General features: G+C 46.4%; 1 protein-coding gene across 1 annotated transcript; it reads right to left on the bottom strand.

Annotated features, from left to right (window-relative positions):
• Positions 1 to 1,086: 1,086 nt before the first annotated feature.
• Positions 1,087 to 4,196, bottom strand: LOC107309588 (E3 ubiquitin-protein ligase PHF7-like). Its single transcript, XM_015854506.3, has 9 exons — positions 4,112 to 4,196; positions 3,878 to 3,969; positions 3,688 to 3,786; positions 3,317 to 3,441; positions 2,965 to 3,127; positions 2,767 to 2,873; positions 2,438 to 2,548; positions 2,168 to 2,286; positions 1,087 to 2,020 (listed from the first exon to the last, which is right to left on the bottom strand). The coding sequence occupies exons 1-9, from the start codon at positions 4,194 to 4,196 to the stop codon at positions 1,275 to 1,277; spliced, it is 1,647 nt and encodes a 548-aa protein (XP_015709992.3). The 3' UTR covers positions 1,087 to 1,274.
• Positions 4,197 to 16,420: the final 12,224 nt, after the last annotated feature.

Raw genomic sequence — 16,420 nt, 5'->3', positions numbered from 1 at the left:
TGCTGAGGCTCCAGGAGAGAAAAAGAGTTTACTTCCTGTAGAAGAAGGGATGGGCAACTCAGGGAGAGTACATAGAAGTGTCCGGATACAGAGGGAGAAAATTAGGAAGACAAAAGCCCAGGATGAACTCAACCTGGCCACTGTAGGAAAAGGGAACAAAAAAACCTGTTTACAAACACATTAACAGTAAGAGGAGAGGTAAGGAGAATCTTCATCCTTTACCGGATGCGGTGGGGAACGTGACTGGTGAGGATAAGATTCTTTGTCTGGACTGTCACAAGACCATGGGGCCAGATGGGATCCACCCGAGGCTGCTGAGGGAGCTGCAAGTGGTGACTGCCAAGCTGTTTTCCACCATCTATCAGCATTTCTGCTCTTACACCATACCTACATCTCCCTTCCTTTAGTTTAAAACCATTCTCCCTTGTCTATCACTATTTACCCGTTTATAAAGCTGATTTCTCAGGACAGCTGGGGCATCAGGCCTAGCCTGTGTGGGTGCATGAAAGGCAGTTCCTGCCGAATCAACCGGATCAGTATGATCAAGTGATCCGCCTGGTGGATGAGGCAAGGGCTGTTGACGTGGTCTACCTACACTTCAGCAGAGCCTTTGACGCTGTCTCCCACTGTTTTTTCCTGGAGAAACTGGCATTTCGAGGCTTGGTTGGGTAAAGGACTGGCTGAAGGGCTGGGCTCAGAGAGGTGAAGAGTGGAGTTATATCCATCTGGTGACCCATCCCAAGTAATGTCCCTGTGAGAGTCAGACTGTGCTTTTCTGTTGTCATGCTTTTAGGATTTTTCCCCACTGTCAGCAGCCCTGGGGCTGCCCACGTGTCCCAAACACAGCGACGGCCCCAAGATGTCAGAAACACCCCCAGAACGGGGCTGCAGCTGCCAGCCTGGCTTCCTCCACGTTGTGCGTTGGAAACGTTGAGCCCTGCTAGAGTCGTGGTCAGAACCAACTCAGCCTGAAGCGGGCTGCGGGGAGGAAGGAATGGGTTGGGTGCTATGGGAGGGAAGCCCGTGGATCCAGGCCCTAAGGCTGCCCACTTTGGGAAAGGCAGAGAAGAACAAAACTGACAGTGATATTTAGGGATTAATTTTTATTGTGATGGATTCAGATGATATTATTTAGGATTCAGATGACATGGGGTATGATTCAGATGATGTTGGATAGGCCTCAGATGACATTGTTTAGGATTCAGATGATGTTATTTAGGCCTCGGATGACATTGGTTAGGCTGTAGAGCTTGTTCACGGCCGCTCCTATGGCATCAGTAGAGCCGGCTGGTGACATGCTGTGCCCGGCGTGGTACCCGGGAGCGGCTCCGCCCCTGGGCTGGCCCTCGCCGCCTGGAGCGGCTTCCGCGGCGTCTCCGGGGCTGGCTGTTGGTCTGCGCAGCCCGACGATGGAGAGGCGAGCGGCTTCGAGTCCGGGCCCGCCTTGGCCGTGTGGATGGGCTTCTGTCGGCTGCTGCGGAAGCCCTGGAGGACCCCTGTGCTCCCCGTGTGGTGTAGCTGCGGGTGCCGCTCTGAGCACTTGGGGTTGGTGTCTGCCGGCTCCCACGGCGTGTTTGGGGCCGGCTCTGAGCTTCTGGGGCCCGGCGCTGCAACGGAGAGCGGCTTCTTGTCCGGGCCCGCTGTCCCTGCCTGCACCTGAGGTTGTATCCAGGTGCAGGGCAGTGCCTCGAGGACCGAGATGTCCCCTGGCTGTCAGAGTCTGGGGTGCTGCTCTCGGCACTCAGGGCAGCATGACAGCTGCTCCTACAGCACCCTTGCAACTCATGACATGAGTTGCCAGTGCGATGTAAACGCCGGCCGAGTCTCCTCCATTGTGGCCTGCGCCGGCTGGACAGGCCAGGGGTCTCAGGCAAACGGGAACTGTGAGCTGTCCCCGGTGGTGCCTGGCTGGTGGTTGTTGTAGAGCTGCTGCTCTCTCTCTCGGTGTAGCCTCGGGATGGCTCCTGTCCGTGCTGGCTGGTGGTTCTGAGGCCAGCAAGACGTGAGCTGGTGCTGGAGGCTGTAAGGGGAGACAGGAAGGTGAGCAGGATGGAATTGCAGTCATGGGGTGGAACTGGCTGCCATTTGTCCCGGGCTGGAGGAATTTGAGCAGGGCCGCCCTGCTCAATGACCCCAGCCCAGCAGCACGTGGCTGTTTGCCTCTTACAGGTGCCCTCTCCAGCGCAGGCGTTGCACTCCCATCTGGTTGTGCGGTGACTCAAGGAGGAACAGCGCCGGTGAGTGCCTTGTGCAGCACAGGAGCTGCAGAGGAGCAGCTGCCAGGGCCTGTGGAAAGCAACGGGTTGTGTCCGTAAGGAGAAATTGCCCTGAGCCAGGGAGTGACCAGCACAGCTCTGGTGCTCAGTCTGTGCTCCCCCAGCCCGTGGTGAGGCTGCGATGCCACGCAGAGCCCCAGAGGGCAGCTGAGGTTACTCACCCCCCTTCTGACCGCTCCCTGCCTTGGGGGTAAAGGCAGTCGCTGGCATCACAGCGTTGGTGCCGAACTGTCAGTGCTGCATAGGCGTTGTTTTCCTCCCACGCTGGTCGTCTGCCAGAGAAGGGAGGGAATGTGATGAGCACTCACTGGCCCAGGACTAAAAGTAACCCATGAAATCCATCCCCATCCACCTTATCCCTGGGTCCAGCTTCCCAATGACGCTGAGGCCCATGTTATTGGCTGCCAAGGGCCAGGACTGCCGGGACAGTCCTTAGGTGGGCACAGCTCTTGTGCCCTCACACCTCAAGAGCTGGCTAAAAGACACCAACCTGATTGGGATTCGGATCCCCATAGTGAGCATGTCTCGTTGAAACGAGTTCATGTCTCGGCACTGGGGGCACTGGAAGCAGTGAATCCCCGCGCTTAGGCCCTGTTCCTGCAGCAGAAACACAAGCAGTGTGAGTGTGAGCTGGGCCTGGTGCTGCTGAGCGCCTGCGGTGCCTGTGGGGCAAGGGGAGGGCTCCTACCTGGATGCAGGCCCGGTGGAACCAGGCGTGTTGGCAGGCTGGGCACACCATGGTGCCGTACGACGTGCTGTCACCCACAGGCTCCATGCAGATGATGCACATTGTGTCCGGCGCCGGTGCTGCCTGCGCTGCCTGCTGCGGGCGGTGCTCACAGCAGAAGGACCTGGGGGAAGATGGAAGGGATGGGTGAGGTGTGAAGGGCTGCGAGGAGGGCAGAGGAACGGGAAGGAGCCCCAGGCCTTGGCTCTGGCTCTTTCTGTCTGCTGGGAAGTGCCACAGTGCGTTCCTCGCTACTTTGGCTGGTGCTGACAGCAGGGTTGGAGGCCCACACGCGACACCTGGCAGCCCTTACCTGAGCGCTCCAGAGTACTGTGTAACACATTGACCCTCAGAGGCGCAGGGGAGATGGAAGCTCCGCTCACATCCCTCCTCTGCGCAGGTGATGCTGGCCCCGGAACTGCCACAGACGAAGCAGAGCTGGAAAGAGCAGAGCAGCCCCCATCAGCTGCAGGCTCAGGGCCTACGCAGAGGGCCCCGCACCTCTGGGCAGGGCGCAGGATGCGGGCAGGGCTGGGTGGCACTCTGCAGAGCTGCCTGGTGAACAGGGCTGGTCTGCAAGAGCAGGAATTTCTCCGGGAGCTGGGAAAAGGGGCTGGGATTGCTTTCTTGGGACCAGGCTAAGCTCTCCTGGCACCAAGCTCCCTGTTCCGGTGCTGTGCTCACCTTCTGCTCTGCCTCCCTCACTGCGCGTGTCAGGTCTTCTACACGATAGCGTGGCTCACTGTAACCTTGTGAGTGTTTGCAAAGACCGTTGATAAATCTCTGTACAGGAGGAAAGAGCATAGTCTAGTTAGAGTGGAATGGAGGGAATCACTGGTTGGAGGAAGGTGGCAGGAGCCACGAGGGAACTCACCGCACAAAACTCATGGAAATACAATTCACCCATCCTTTCTTTGCGGCCGAGGATGCCTGAGTCCTCATCCACTCGGCCACAGAAGATGCATGCTGGAGAAGAGAGAGTAACAACAGTGAGTGCCTTGCGGGGCCAGGTGCCCCCCGGGGGCTGTCCCAGGGTCTGCTCTGTGCCGGCTGTGCCAGCTGAGGGGCAGGGCCGGAGACCGTGGATGCAGGGATACTTTGCTCTCACCTGGCTCTGGCGAGCCGGCAGCCTCCTGTGTCTCAGCGCGCACTGTGCGCGTCGACCGCAACCACGTGCAGAGTGTCTGTCCCATCCCTGCTGGGCTTCGTCCTCTGCATGCAAACCTATGGGAGAAGCGGGACGAGTCTGAGTTGGCAGCTCAGGCCCCCGAGCGCTGGGGAACCCTCCTCCCTGGGCAGCCTCAGGCAGCCCCTTCCTCCCTGCTCTACTCACCAAGTCGCACTGAGCTGGGCCTGAGCCCCGCAGCCTCAGCTCTGCTCCACAGCCCCCGTGTCACAATGGCCGTTCCACGCCACCCTCTGTGACGCCATCACACCTCACAGGGCTGAGGTCACCCAAGCAGGAGGGCGGCGGCTCTTGCAGCCAGTGCACAGTGAGGGGCCCAGTGCCGGACACAGCCCTGCTGGAATCCGGAATGTTGGTGCTGCCAGAGGCACTGGGCGGAACATCCACCCTCCTGAATCCACCTGGACATTACGGGGCCTGTGGCTCCAGCAGAATCCCAGTTGAGTGTTTAAGTGTTGCCATGATGTTATCCAGGCTCTGCTTGTGGGCTGTTGGCCGCTGATTACCTCTCGTTCCAATAAATGACTCGACTCACAGAATCACAGAATCTCTGTGGTTGGCAAAGACCTCTAAGATCACCAAGTCCCACCGACCACCCCCCAGCTGCCCACTGCCCATGACCGTCAGGCAGGACCTCATCCCCACCCTTCTGGAGCATCTCCATGGACACTGACTCCCCCTGCTCCTTGAGCAGCTGTGCAGTTCCCAACCGCTCTTTCCGCACAGATGTTTAACCTAACATCCAACGGGGGGGACCTCCCCTGCTGCAACTTGTGGCCGTTTCCTCTGGTCCCGTCACTGTTACCTGGGTGAACAGGCCGACCTCGCTACAACCTCCTTTCAGGGAGTTAGATGAAGTGAGGCCTCCCCTGAGCCTTCTCTGAACTGAGCAATCCCAGTTCACTGCGCCGCTCCTCATGGGACTCTTCTTCCAGACCCTTTCCTGCCCTGTTGCCCCCATGTCTTTCTTGCAGTGAGCAGCCCAGAGCTGCACACAGTACACTTTTCATGTCATCACTGCTGCTGATAGTATTTTATGCTGTCTTGAGGGTTTTAAATTCCTTATGAAGAGGAAGAACGCTGGAGTTGCGGGTGACAGCGATGTCAACTGAAGTGCATCGGCAGCAATGCGCACAGCATCTGCTAGAAACAGGGGGAGCTGGAAGCCATTGTGCAGCAGGCAAACCGTGACTTGGTCCCTGTGTATCCCTGTCAAGTGTTTAAGTGTTGCCATGATGTTCTCCAGTCTTTTCCTGTGGGCTGTTGGCCACTGATTACCTCTCATTCCAATAAATTATATAATCATAGAATTACCCAGGTTGGTAAAGTCCTTGATGATCGTCAAATCCAACTGCAGCCTAACCAGTACCCTAACTCTAAAAACCCTCCTCTAAATCATATCCCCGAGCACCACATCCAAACAGCTCTTAAAGACATCCAGGGATGGCGATTCAAGGAGCCTATTCCAGTAGTTAACTACCCTTTCTCTAAAGTTCTTCCTAATATCCAACCTAAACTTGCCCTGGCACAACTTGAGGACATTTCCCCTCATCCTGTCATGTCACTAGTGAGAAGAGACTTGCCCCACTCTCACTGTAAGAACCTTTCAGGTACTGGAAGAGGGCAATAAGGTCTCCCCTCAGCCTCCGTTTCCCCAGACTGAACAGTCCCAGCTTCCTTAGCCTCTTTTCATAGGGCTGATTCTCCAAGCCCTTCACAAGCCTCATTGCCCTTCTCTGGACCTGCTCCAGTACCTCCATGTGTTTCCTGTGCTGAGGTGCCCAAAACTGAACACAGTACTCGAAGTGAGGCCTCACCCATGCCAAGTACAGGGGCAGGATGACTTCCCTATTCCTGCTCACCACACCATTCTTGATGCAAGCCAGAATGCCTTTGGCCCTCTTGGCCACCTGGGCACACTGCTGGCTCATATTCAGCCGACTGTCCATCAGCACTCCAAGGTCCCTTTCTGTCTGGGAGCTTTCCAGCCACACCTCCCCAAGCCTGTAGGGTTGCCTGGGGTTGTTGTGACCAAAGTGCAGGACCCAACACTTGGACCTATATAAACTCATGCCGTTAACCTTGGCCCATCGATCAAGTCTATCCAGGTCCCTCTGTAGCGCCCTTTTCCCCTCAGGCAGATCAACACTCCCTCCCAACTTAGTGTCATCTGCGAACTTACAGAGGGTGCACTCAATCCCCTCATCCAGATCATTAATGAAGATGTTAAACAGAAGCGACCCAAGCACTGAGCCTTGGGGGATGCCGCTTGTGACCGGCCGGCAACTGGATTCCACTCCACTGACCACAACTCTCTGGGCCCGGCCATCCAGCCAGCTCTTTACCTAGTGGAGCATGTGCCCATCCAAACCATGGGCAGCCAGCTTCTCTACCAGAATGTTATGGGGGACAGTGTCAAAGGCCTTACTGAAGTCCAGGTAGACCACATCGACAGCCTTACCTTCATCTACCAAGCGGGACACTTTGTCATAGAATGAAATCAGGTTAGCCAGGCAGGATCTACCGTCCATAAACCCATGCTGACTAGGCCTGATCCCTTGGCTGACCTTTAGTTGTTCCATGATGATACCTGAGATTATCCTTTCCATAACCTTCCTGGGCACCAAGGTGAGACTGATGGGTCTGTTGCTGCCAGGATCATCTTTCCGGCCCTTTTTGAAGATGGGCGTCACATTTGCCAGCCTCCAATCCACTGGGACATCCCCAGTCAGCCAAGACTGCCGAAAAATTATGGAGAGTGGTTTGGCAACCACATCCGCCAGCTCCCTCAGCACTCTAGGGTGCAAGCCATCCAGCCCCAGGGTGCAAACCATCCAGCCCCAAACAAGCATATGCAGTTTTTAAAAAATGTTTATTTACCTGTAGTATCTGATAACAGAGCTTGCCTGGGTAAAATAGCAGTGTGATTTATCCCATAAGCTTCAGTAAATATTGCTGCAGCTGTGTGCTCTAGGCCACTGAACAGAAAAGAAAAGAGATATTAATTGTATCCTTTAACATGACCAAGACGCACATTTACTGAATTATAGTAATCAAATAGTATGCGTCCTTTAAAAAAACAATTTAAAATAGAAACAGGGCTGTCAAAAAAGCTTGTGTAGGGTATTGTGCACTGGATATTTTCCTCCTCAAAGACCTTGTCATTCTTTATACCAGTTGTCACACTGTCAATGCTAAGATTTGATTAATGTGCAAGAAAACAGGTAGAAAATGCAGATGGAAAATCTGCACTTTGGTTAGGGGATTTGGGTTCTTTGTTTGGCCATGAGTAAGGGTGAGTGAGGATTTCAGAGTGGAATGAATGTTAATATGACTGCATATGCTTGTTTGCTTCCAGAGCATGTAGTTAAATCTGAACCAATCAGATCATTTTTCAGGAGTTAGCTGAATCAAACCGATGGATTTGATGTAGCTGTGTCTTTGGCCATTGCTGTCGTAATTTCACTTGGGAAGGTGACATCTCAGGTTGGATATTATGAAAAATTTCCTCTCAGAAGGAATAGTGAGGCACTGAAACAGACTACACAGAGAGGTGGTGGAGTCACTGTTCCTGGAGGTCTCCATGAAATATGTAAATGTGGCACAGAGGGACGTGGTGAGTGGGCATAGTGGTGATGAGCTAATGGTTGGACTAGGTGATTTTAGATGTCTTTTCCAACCTGAAGGATTCTATAATTTTATGAAATATTTTTGCCACCTTAAGCTCTTCTTTTTTTTGTGCTTGTAGCACTTTTCCTTCATCATCTCCAGATAAAACTGTGGTGGTTGTAAGCAAGAGGAACAGATTAACACATCTGGCATATCAAGCAATGATCATCATTTAGGATATATAATGTCTGCATATTTAATAACTTTCTAGCTTTACCATAGTGCAAGCATAGTTGTTGGTTTTCTTTTGCTGAGCATTTTGCCTCATTCTTTTTTTTTTTTTTTTTCCTCACATGTCATTACTATAGCAATGCAAATTTTCTCTTCAAATAAGTTAAGCATTTTGAATAATTATCTTCTTTCCTACCATAAGTTTCAAAAGAAAATCAAGAAAACACTAGTTGCTGTATTTTTTGTACCTGTGACATGGTATTTGTGATTAAAGAAAATAGTTTCTGGATCCTTATCTGGAAATTGGTGGTTAGGTGCCTTCCAGAGAGAAAGAATGGCTTAGCTGCTGAGACTTTGTAGGTATGCATCAGGCAGTATTGTCTACTGGAGGGAAGCAGTTAGGGAGATCAAATACATTTCAAATTATGCTTGCTAGAAATCTTAATGTCACTGGGACTAAAGCTGCATGCTCATTCAAGGCCATAAGATATAAACTTGATGAGTCTGATTCTGCTGCGATTTATGGCTCTGTGTCACTGACATCTTAGGGAAAAATGAAATGCACGTTGACATGAATAAGGACAGAATGATTTTCCATATCTTTTTCCCAAAGCACTTTCTATTGTGTATCTTAGAACTTTCTTGATTAAATAAGCCTCATGTGGTCTCTCTGTATGTACTTTTTTCATTTAAAAGTTAAGCCTTTTTGTTCGGAAACAAACAGTACTCTTCCTGTACTGTAATGAAGTACTCACCTGGGCTAGAACTATGAGCACTTCAGGTGGTGTTCAAGTTTCCTGACCTTTATCATTTAAAATTTTGATAACTAACTAAGACTTCCTGTGTGATGAAAGAGGAAAGGTTTCCATACAAGGAACTCCTTAGTAACTTAGAATTCTTCAGTCTGAAAGATAGGACTGCTAATTCATCTCGATAGATGATTGATATGAGAGTGAACATATAAAAATTGCAGATTGTGTGAGCATGTGATCACTTGGTGTCTTCTAACATGTGATCTAGGGAGTAGCAAATGAAAATATTGTGTAATTGGCTCAGAACAAACACAAGTAGGCAGGTCTTATCAACATGTGATGTTAGCTGTGCAATTCCTTGTCACAGCAGTCACTGTAGCTCAAATTTGGCATGGGTACGAGAGGGTAGATTTAAAGGAGGATAAATTTTACATACATGTATATAACCACAGATGTCCTCAGGAAAATATAGTTATTGCTGAACACTGAAAAACGGTATTATAGATAGGGAAGCATTTGTAAGTTCCTTCTGTTTTATACTCAAAGCATTTATTTTTGGTTACTGTGGCAAAGGCTGTGTAAACTGTTGGTCCAACGTAGTATGGCTTTTCTTTTGTTCTTGACAGTCAAAGGAGAGAGAAAGAAGTCTTACCTGATTTGAATGCCAACCTCAGGCAGGGTAGAGCCAGTCTCTCTCCTTTTTAACTCCAACAAGACATATTTGTTATATGTTATTTCCTGGTAATAAATTGGAAGGATGTCGGGGAAAAAAAAAATGCCGTTGTTCAAGGAAGAAAGAGAGAGAGATAAAGAACAACTTAAAGCAGAAACCTAACTTGATTTTAGGAGACTAAGATTTGATCTGTGACAAGGGATGAAGCCTGTTGTGTTTACTGCAAATGTTCTGGTAGCCTTATTATGAAGACACAGAGTCAAAGCTATCATCTCCTTTTTCTCTGGTAAAGTAGATGGAATGTAGGCAAATGCGATTGAATTTTCTTTTCAGTTGTACTCTAAATCACTTAAGCTGTTTGCTTGTAAAAAGAGGTATTTATTCATGCCTTATATATGTGTTTGTGCAATATAATAAATAAGAGAAACATATATTTTGAATGACTTCATAAGGTCTGGTGATAGGAAGGTGATACAAGTAAAATTCATAACAAAAAAGAAATACGGATTTTTTAGGAGGGGTGACTAAACAAAGAAATGATGAACCTAGATCCAGTGCCTAGAGGCATTGGATCCTCAACTAAATAAATTTTAATATAAAGACATCTTTGAAAAAGAAGTGCTGCCGCTCAACTGAAAGTTAGATGTTTGATGTAGCTTTTTAAATGCAGACTTCTTGTGTGATTGCAAGAGACTCTGACATTTGTAAGATGTTTTGTTTTTCCCTTTAAAAATCTATGAAATGAGATCATGGTAGTTTTGCAGTAATGGACAGCTAAACTCAATCACAACTGCTCTGTCAGTTTCCCCCATCCTCAAAGGAAGAAGGGGAGAAAATACAACAGAAAAATAGGCTGAAATGTTGAAATAATATCAAGTGTTGCTCACCAATTACCATTGCATGCAAAACAAACTCAGTGTAGGGAGACTTATGAAATTTATTGCCTATTACTAACAGACTAGAGCAATGAGGAACTAAAAGCAAGCTAAAGATATTTCCCTTCTACCCACCCTATGCTACTTCCTCTCCCCAAGCAGCTGAGTGGAATGAGAGCTGCTGTAGGTCCATAAAGTTTCCTCTCTGCCGTTCCTTCTTCCTCAGTATTTTCTCCTTCTCTAACATGAGCGCCCTCCCATAGGATGCCATCCTTCCCAAACTGCTCCTGCACTGACTTCCCAAGCACCACTCTAACATCACTCTGGACCACGGGGCCCACCCATGCACTGGTCCAGAACAGGTCCCTATGGGCAGCATATCCCCCAGTCCTCTCGCAGGGGGGACAGCCTGCTTCTCCATGGGCCTATCCTAAACTGCAGGGAAATTCTACTCTGCGCCTGGGTCACCTACTGCCCTCCTGCACTGGACTTGTTGCCTGTAGGGCTGCTTCTCTCTTATCATCTCATTCTTCTCCCCCAGTTCTTGCTGCACAGCAGTTTTTCCCTTCCTTTAATCTGCTATGACACAGGCTCAACCCACATCTCTCATGGCTCAGGTCTGGCCAGCAGCAGGTTCATTTTGGAGGCATTCTGGAACTCATTCTTATCTCACGTAGGGTAGTTGTTGGTCTTTTCCTCTGTTCACAGAGGTCTACCCAATAGCCTCCTAGTTCCAAATGCTTGCTGTGTAAACCCTATACAATTAGTTAAAGTTCTCACGATGGAAATGAAGGCACTAGAAGATCAATTGATGTATCTAATTTGGGATGGAGACTAGTCATCCTGATGGCTAACTTAGTGCTTTGATGGATAGACCAGGTACCCTCGACCCCCACCCCCCTTGTGAAGAGTTTTGCAATTCTCTGAGTAGATCTACAGTAAAGACTTGACTAAAAAACTTCTACTCGGCTCCTTGGAGTGCAAGCAAGCATAACTGTCATCAGTGGAAATGCACAGATTTGTACCAGAGAACCAATTTATAAAATCTGTCAAGGATAGTGTGGAAAAAAGGAGGCATACTTTTAAATCTTGTAATTGTTTCCTGTGTTAATTTGTAAGAAAGGGATGCACACAAGTAATCTAGCGCTGAGCTGAGACAGCATTATCTCAGATTTTGTTAGCTAATCTCCCATCTGTAAAACGTGCTTTGTTTGAATTATCTGCAGGGCACATGTTTCTCTGTGAATTTGTTTTCTTTGGGTAATGAGAATATATTCAAGGAAATTAATTTGCAAATAGATACAGTTACTGCTGGATGAATGGATTCTCTTTGGCACTTGAGTTGTAGTGCTGCTGGTATTTGGATTGCTGGCATGTGCGGGAGTCTTTAGATTGCTTGCCAGAACTCTTCCTATAATGTTCTGAGGAAATGTATGTGATAACTTTTTAGTTTGAAGGGTGGATAGGAAACTTCTGCCAGCCACTTCAGAGCTTAACTCAAATTAGTTTAGAGGGATGGGGAGAAAAGTCACACACTTTTCCTTTTAATGCAACAGCCAGCAGTACATGTGAATGACAGAAATGTTTTGTTCTCATCACACTTTTCCTATTTATTTATTTTTTTCCTAGTCCTGCTGTGGAAATGTGCTGTAGTGATGGCTGTGACCCTATTGGTTTTATTTTGCAGTATCTGCTTCAGTATGTTTTGTTTCATGTCCGTACTCCAACAAAACTGGAGACTTGTGCATCCCTCACAACTGTGGCTTAATGCAGACAGTCACCAGGATTTTTGCTGTCTGTAGGAATGAGTAAAAAGCCATCTCAGGATCCCTGATATTTACAGAGTTTTCATGCATCTACAACATAAAAATCAGAGATGGAATGGAAAATAATAAAGTGGGCAATCCACTGTATCATGTAATGCAAAGAATCAGATTAGAAGTTATTTTAAAGAGAAGGATTAAATCATGACTTTAAAAAAATCATCATGACTTTTAATCATGACTGTTTAAAAACATTGCATCTTGAAAATTCTCGTTTCTTCAAGCTTTATCTGTTCATTTTACTGGAGTATCTTTATGGACATTGCTGTATTGGCAGAGAGGAAGAGATTGGGAAGTTTACTTCTATTTTTAGCTTTGTGGAAGTATTCTAGATACAGAAGGAATGGTATCAAGGCTTTGAATTCTCTCAGAGAGCTCTCATTTTTATTTAGGGCTCAGTTTTTAATGGTGATATGCTTGAGAAAAGCTTGTTTCAGAATAAGTGCCCAGTTAGACATAGGGACAGAATTCCTTCCCAAACAGCTGAGGTGAATTTAAAAAGGCGCTTAGTATATGCTAGTTATCCAAGCTCCTTCTGTAGTGGCATCAGAGAAAGTCATCTCCAAAAGATATTTTTACCACTGTCTCATCCTATTCCCTGGTTTGTTTTGCTTAGTGAGAAGACAGTGACTACAGCACACTTCACTGACGCAGAACAGGTTCAACGAAGAAATGTATTAAATGTACATGTGACCTATAATCACATGTATTCTAAGCAAATAATGTGTTAGCCTATGAATAATCAGTATTCCAGGGGGTGGGTAAATTAGGTTGAGTGAGGTTATATAAATTTCAGGGAAGGTAAATTAGGGTAGAAGAGTTTATACATCCTGTCCTGTAGACAACATGCATTATGGGATAGAGCCTCGGGGAGGTGGAGAGGGGAGTGTTGCATACTGGGGGCATCTCAGGCTGACTGAGAGGAGCTCCAAAAGCTGTCCTCCTGCATCCTGACTTTATACCCTTTTTACATGTGGTTTGCTATGATAAGGAAGGGGGAGCCAAACAGCTAGAGACATGCAGACTGAGATCTCAGCAGGGGTGTGAAAAACAGATGACTTTGCAGAAAAGCAGAGAAACTTCCATTGGTTCCTTAAGACCTTGTTTTCAATTTTCAAAAACATGAGGATTTTATATATATATATGATGTTAATCATCGCGCAGTTGTATGGCCTCTCTTTTTTTGTCAGAGGCGGTGCTTTCTCTCTTCCTCAATGGTATCCGGTCACAGCTCAGGCCCTGGGCATGAGTACTAGGCTGCATGTGGTTAGGCATAAATAAGGTGAGGGCAGTAATAGAGGGAGAGCTATGGCCTAATCCAGCCTGCACTGCTAGGGGTAGTTCTCATCACTGATCAGAGGATGGCTATGGAACCTACATCCTAGCCCGTTCTTCCGGTCTTGCATGACCTCATTCCTCAGCTTGGGCCATACTCCACAATCACCTTCAGACAAGTGTCTTAGTGGGATGACTTTCATCCAGAGAGTGCTTGTATCTAACTTCTGTTAATAACAGGAGGCTTGATGCTAATGTAGTTGATGAGATGGTGAGATCCCATGGAGCCTTCATGTTGAGGTCTAGAGACACTGGAAATAAATGTCAAGTAAAACAGATTCCATTGTAATATTAATCAGAAGTCAAAGATAGGGAAGTCTATTTGGAGCTGCTATTGAAATTAAAAGAGAATTATTACAGCAGATTTCTCAAGAGTCTAACAGCGACAAGTCCTCTGTAGTGGAAACTCATAGAGCTAGGATAATAGCATACTTTTGACTCTCTGGTTTTGTAAATATATACATAAGTAAATATGGGTTTGGTGTTGGCTTTTTTTTTTTTTTCTGTAGTTGTCCGAAGGTAAAGGACAAACATTCACCTTAAAGATTAAGGAAAAAATGGCTTTACCAAAAAGTATGTTTTTCTGTTTGATTGGATCAAATGACTTTACTGCCTCTTGCAAGGTCCAGCTCTCAGCTTGTGTAAATCATAATATTTCTGTTAAAGTCATTCTTGTCCTTTCCCCTACATTTTTCACAATATTTTAGTCTTGGACTCATACTGGAAAAGATAGAATAACATCTCATGTCTTTGAGAAATGTAAGGTCTTACCTTACTAAATTTAAGAAAAACTGTGTTCTAGGAGACTGAACTACAATAGCTTTATCCCTGCAAAACAATTAAAGCATGACTAGTTTTGTGGTGTACAAGGGACCTAAATTCTGTTTTCAGACATGCTGAAGTCTCTTTATGCAAGGTTGTAGTGTGGTTTGGGAATATAGTTGAAGCTTTCTGCACAGTAAAAAGGATTGCCCTTTAGCTGTAATCAGGTCATGTTTGATGCTGGCCACTCTACAAAGTCTGTGATCTTCATGGGAGCATAGTGGTGTGGCAGAGATCTCCTTTGACAAAAATTATTTGTAACGTCATGGTTTAATTGCAAGGGTCACATTGTTTGCCAATAAATGTGAAGGCAAATGAGGAACTAATAGTGCTGCGCTGTATGTGAGTTGACAATGAGTATAGCTTCTTGAATTGAGTCTATGATACAGATCTCGTAGTGGTATATGGATGATGAAATTCAGAGACAAACAAAAAGTTTGTAAATGTGTATCTAACTAAATGACAGTAAAAAAAAAAAAAAAAAAAAAAAAAAAAAGTCTTCACACTATTTACTCCAATTAACAATAGTAGCTGTAGCTCTTGTTTGAAGCACTCCTAGTCCTCTTAACTGACCTCTCAGACTACATGCCCAATATTATGGAATATTGCATGAGATTCTGCTTCTGAAGAATGTAGGCCCTCCAGAAGTTACCTTCTGATGAAGGCAGTGTCATAGAAAATGGATCAACTTGTTTGGAACGTGACCTCTCTAGCTTGATAACATATTTCTTGGGACTTTCTTAACCTGAACAACTCAAGATTCTGGAGGTACACACAAGAAAAGTTATTTAACTGAATAGAAGAGAAACAGGTAATGCTCTTCAGTCCTTTCCACACGTAATTTATATCCTCCTGTGTCTTTATTCTTAAGCAAAGGAAAAGCAAAACTAAATGTACAATGCTGCATCACTAAGATCATCTTAATGTTATCTGACAACCTGCCAAAAGGCAAAGAAGAGGGACAGGACAACATAATGCGAAACTGCACAATAACAAATGCTGATCTGCCAAAAATATGTTTAGCCCTTCTGGGAAATGGTTTGGATTAGCACAAAAGTGATGCTGTTGTGCTTTCTACAAGGAATCTCCAGAGGGATGGTGGGATTCGCATGTGATGAGGAGTAGCCTCAGATTATTTAACCAGAGAAGGAAAAAGGCTTGGCTGAAGTACTTAAGGTCCCTGTAAAAATTGATCAATCCTTTCTTTATATTCTGTTCTCTAATTTGACAAAGAAAATCCATTTTACTGAAGTACTGAAAATATAGATAAATTGGAGCAGAATATTATTTAAGCTACATATGTTAGTCCCCAAATATCTTGCTGTATTTTATTTAGTGGGGAGTTTTAGTAGAACAAGTTCATTAATTTCACAGTAAATATTTTTGCCAGTGCAAGCCAAATTGATATGAATAGCAACCACATTTCTTACACTGCAGTGTGCCAGGCTGAGCAAACACTAGGATGTGCTGGATGCACCAACCCCAGTGGTTGATCTCCCCCATGGTTGATCACTCTTGCATGGAAGTCCCACCCGCTCTGTGTTCTGTCTCATATTTCATTTCTCCACTTGCTCTGCGCTCACTGCCCAGCAGTCAAGAGAATCTGTGAGAATGCCACTACAGTCACTGGCATCTCTCCTATCCCTGGCTTCCACTTTTATCTGGAAAAGCATGAAGCAACTAAGAAAAGACTTGTGTAGTGGCAGAGTTTACACCACAGTGAATGTATGTACTCCTGCTTCCAGGAAGCAGATTGCCAAGTGGAGCTGTCTCCTTTCAGGGTGAATGCAGAACATTTCTACAAAACGCTTTCTTGCTAACATTCTTCCTTCAGAAACATACGCTCATGCTCACACGCCAACTATTAGAGCAGATCTAAAAAAAAACAACCCACAAACTAGAATACTCTAGCTTTATCAAGCTGTTTATTTCTACTGTAGGCTGTGATGGTAAGAGAGAAAGGGGGTTTTGTTTTTTGTTGTTTTGTTTTATTTTGTTTTTGTCTAAATGGAAGTACTGGGAGCAGCAAAGAATGGAGGTATTTACAATCTTAAATAAATGTTTGGCTGTGTGAAGTCGTAATTGGTAAAAGACAGAACTATAAAGGGTAA

This window comes from Coturnix japonica, chromosome 2 (genome assembly GCF_054131305.1).
Source record: "Coturnix japonica strain WE chromosome 2, WE-NBRP24, whole genome shotgun sequence".
NCBI classification, from domain to species: Eukaryota; Metazoa; Chordata; class Aves; order Galliformes; family Phasianidae; genus Coturnix; species Coturnix japonica.
The sequence above is the reverse complement of the archived record's forward strand: the minus strand, read 5'-3'. Positions and strand labels throughout refer to the sequence as shown.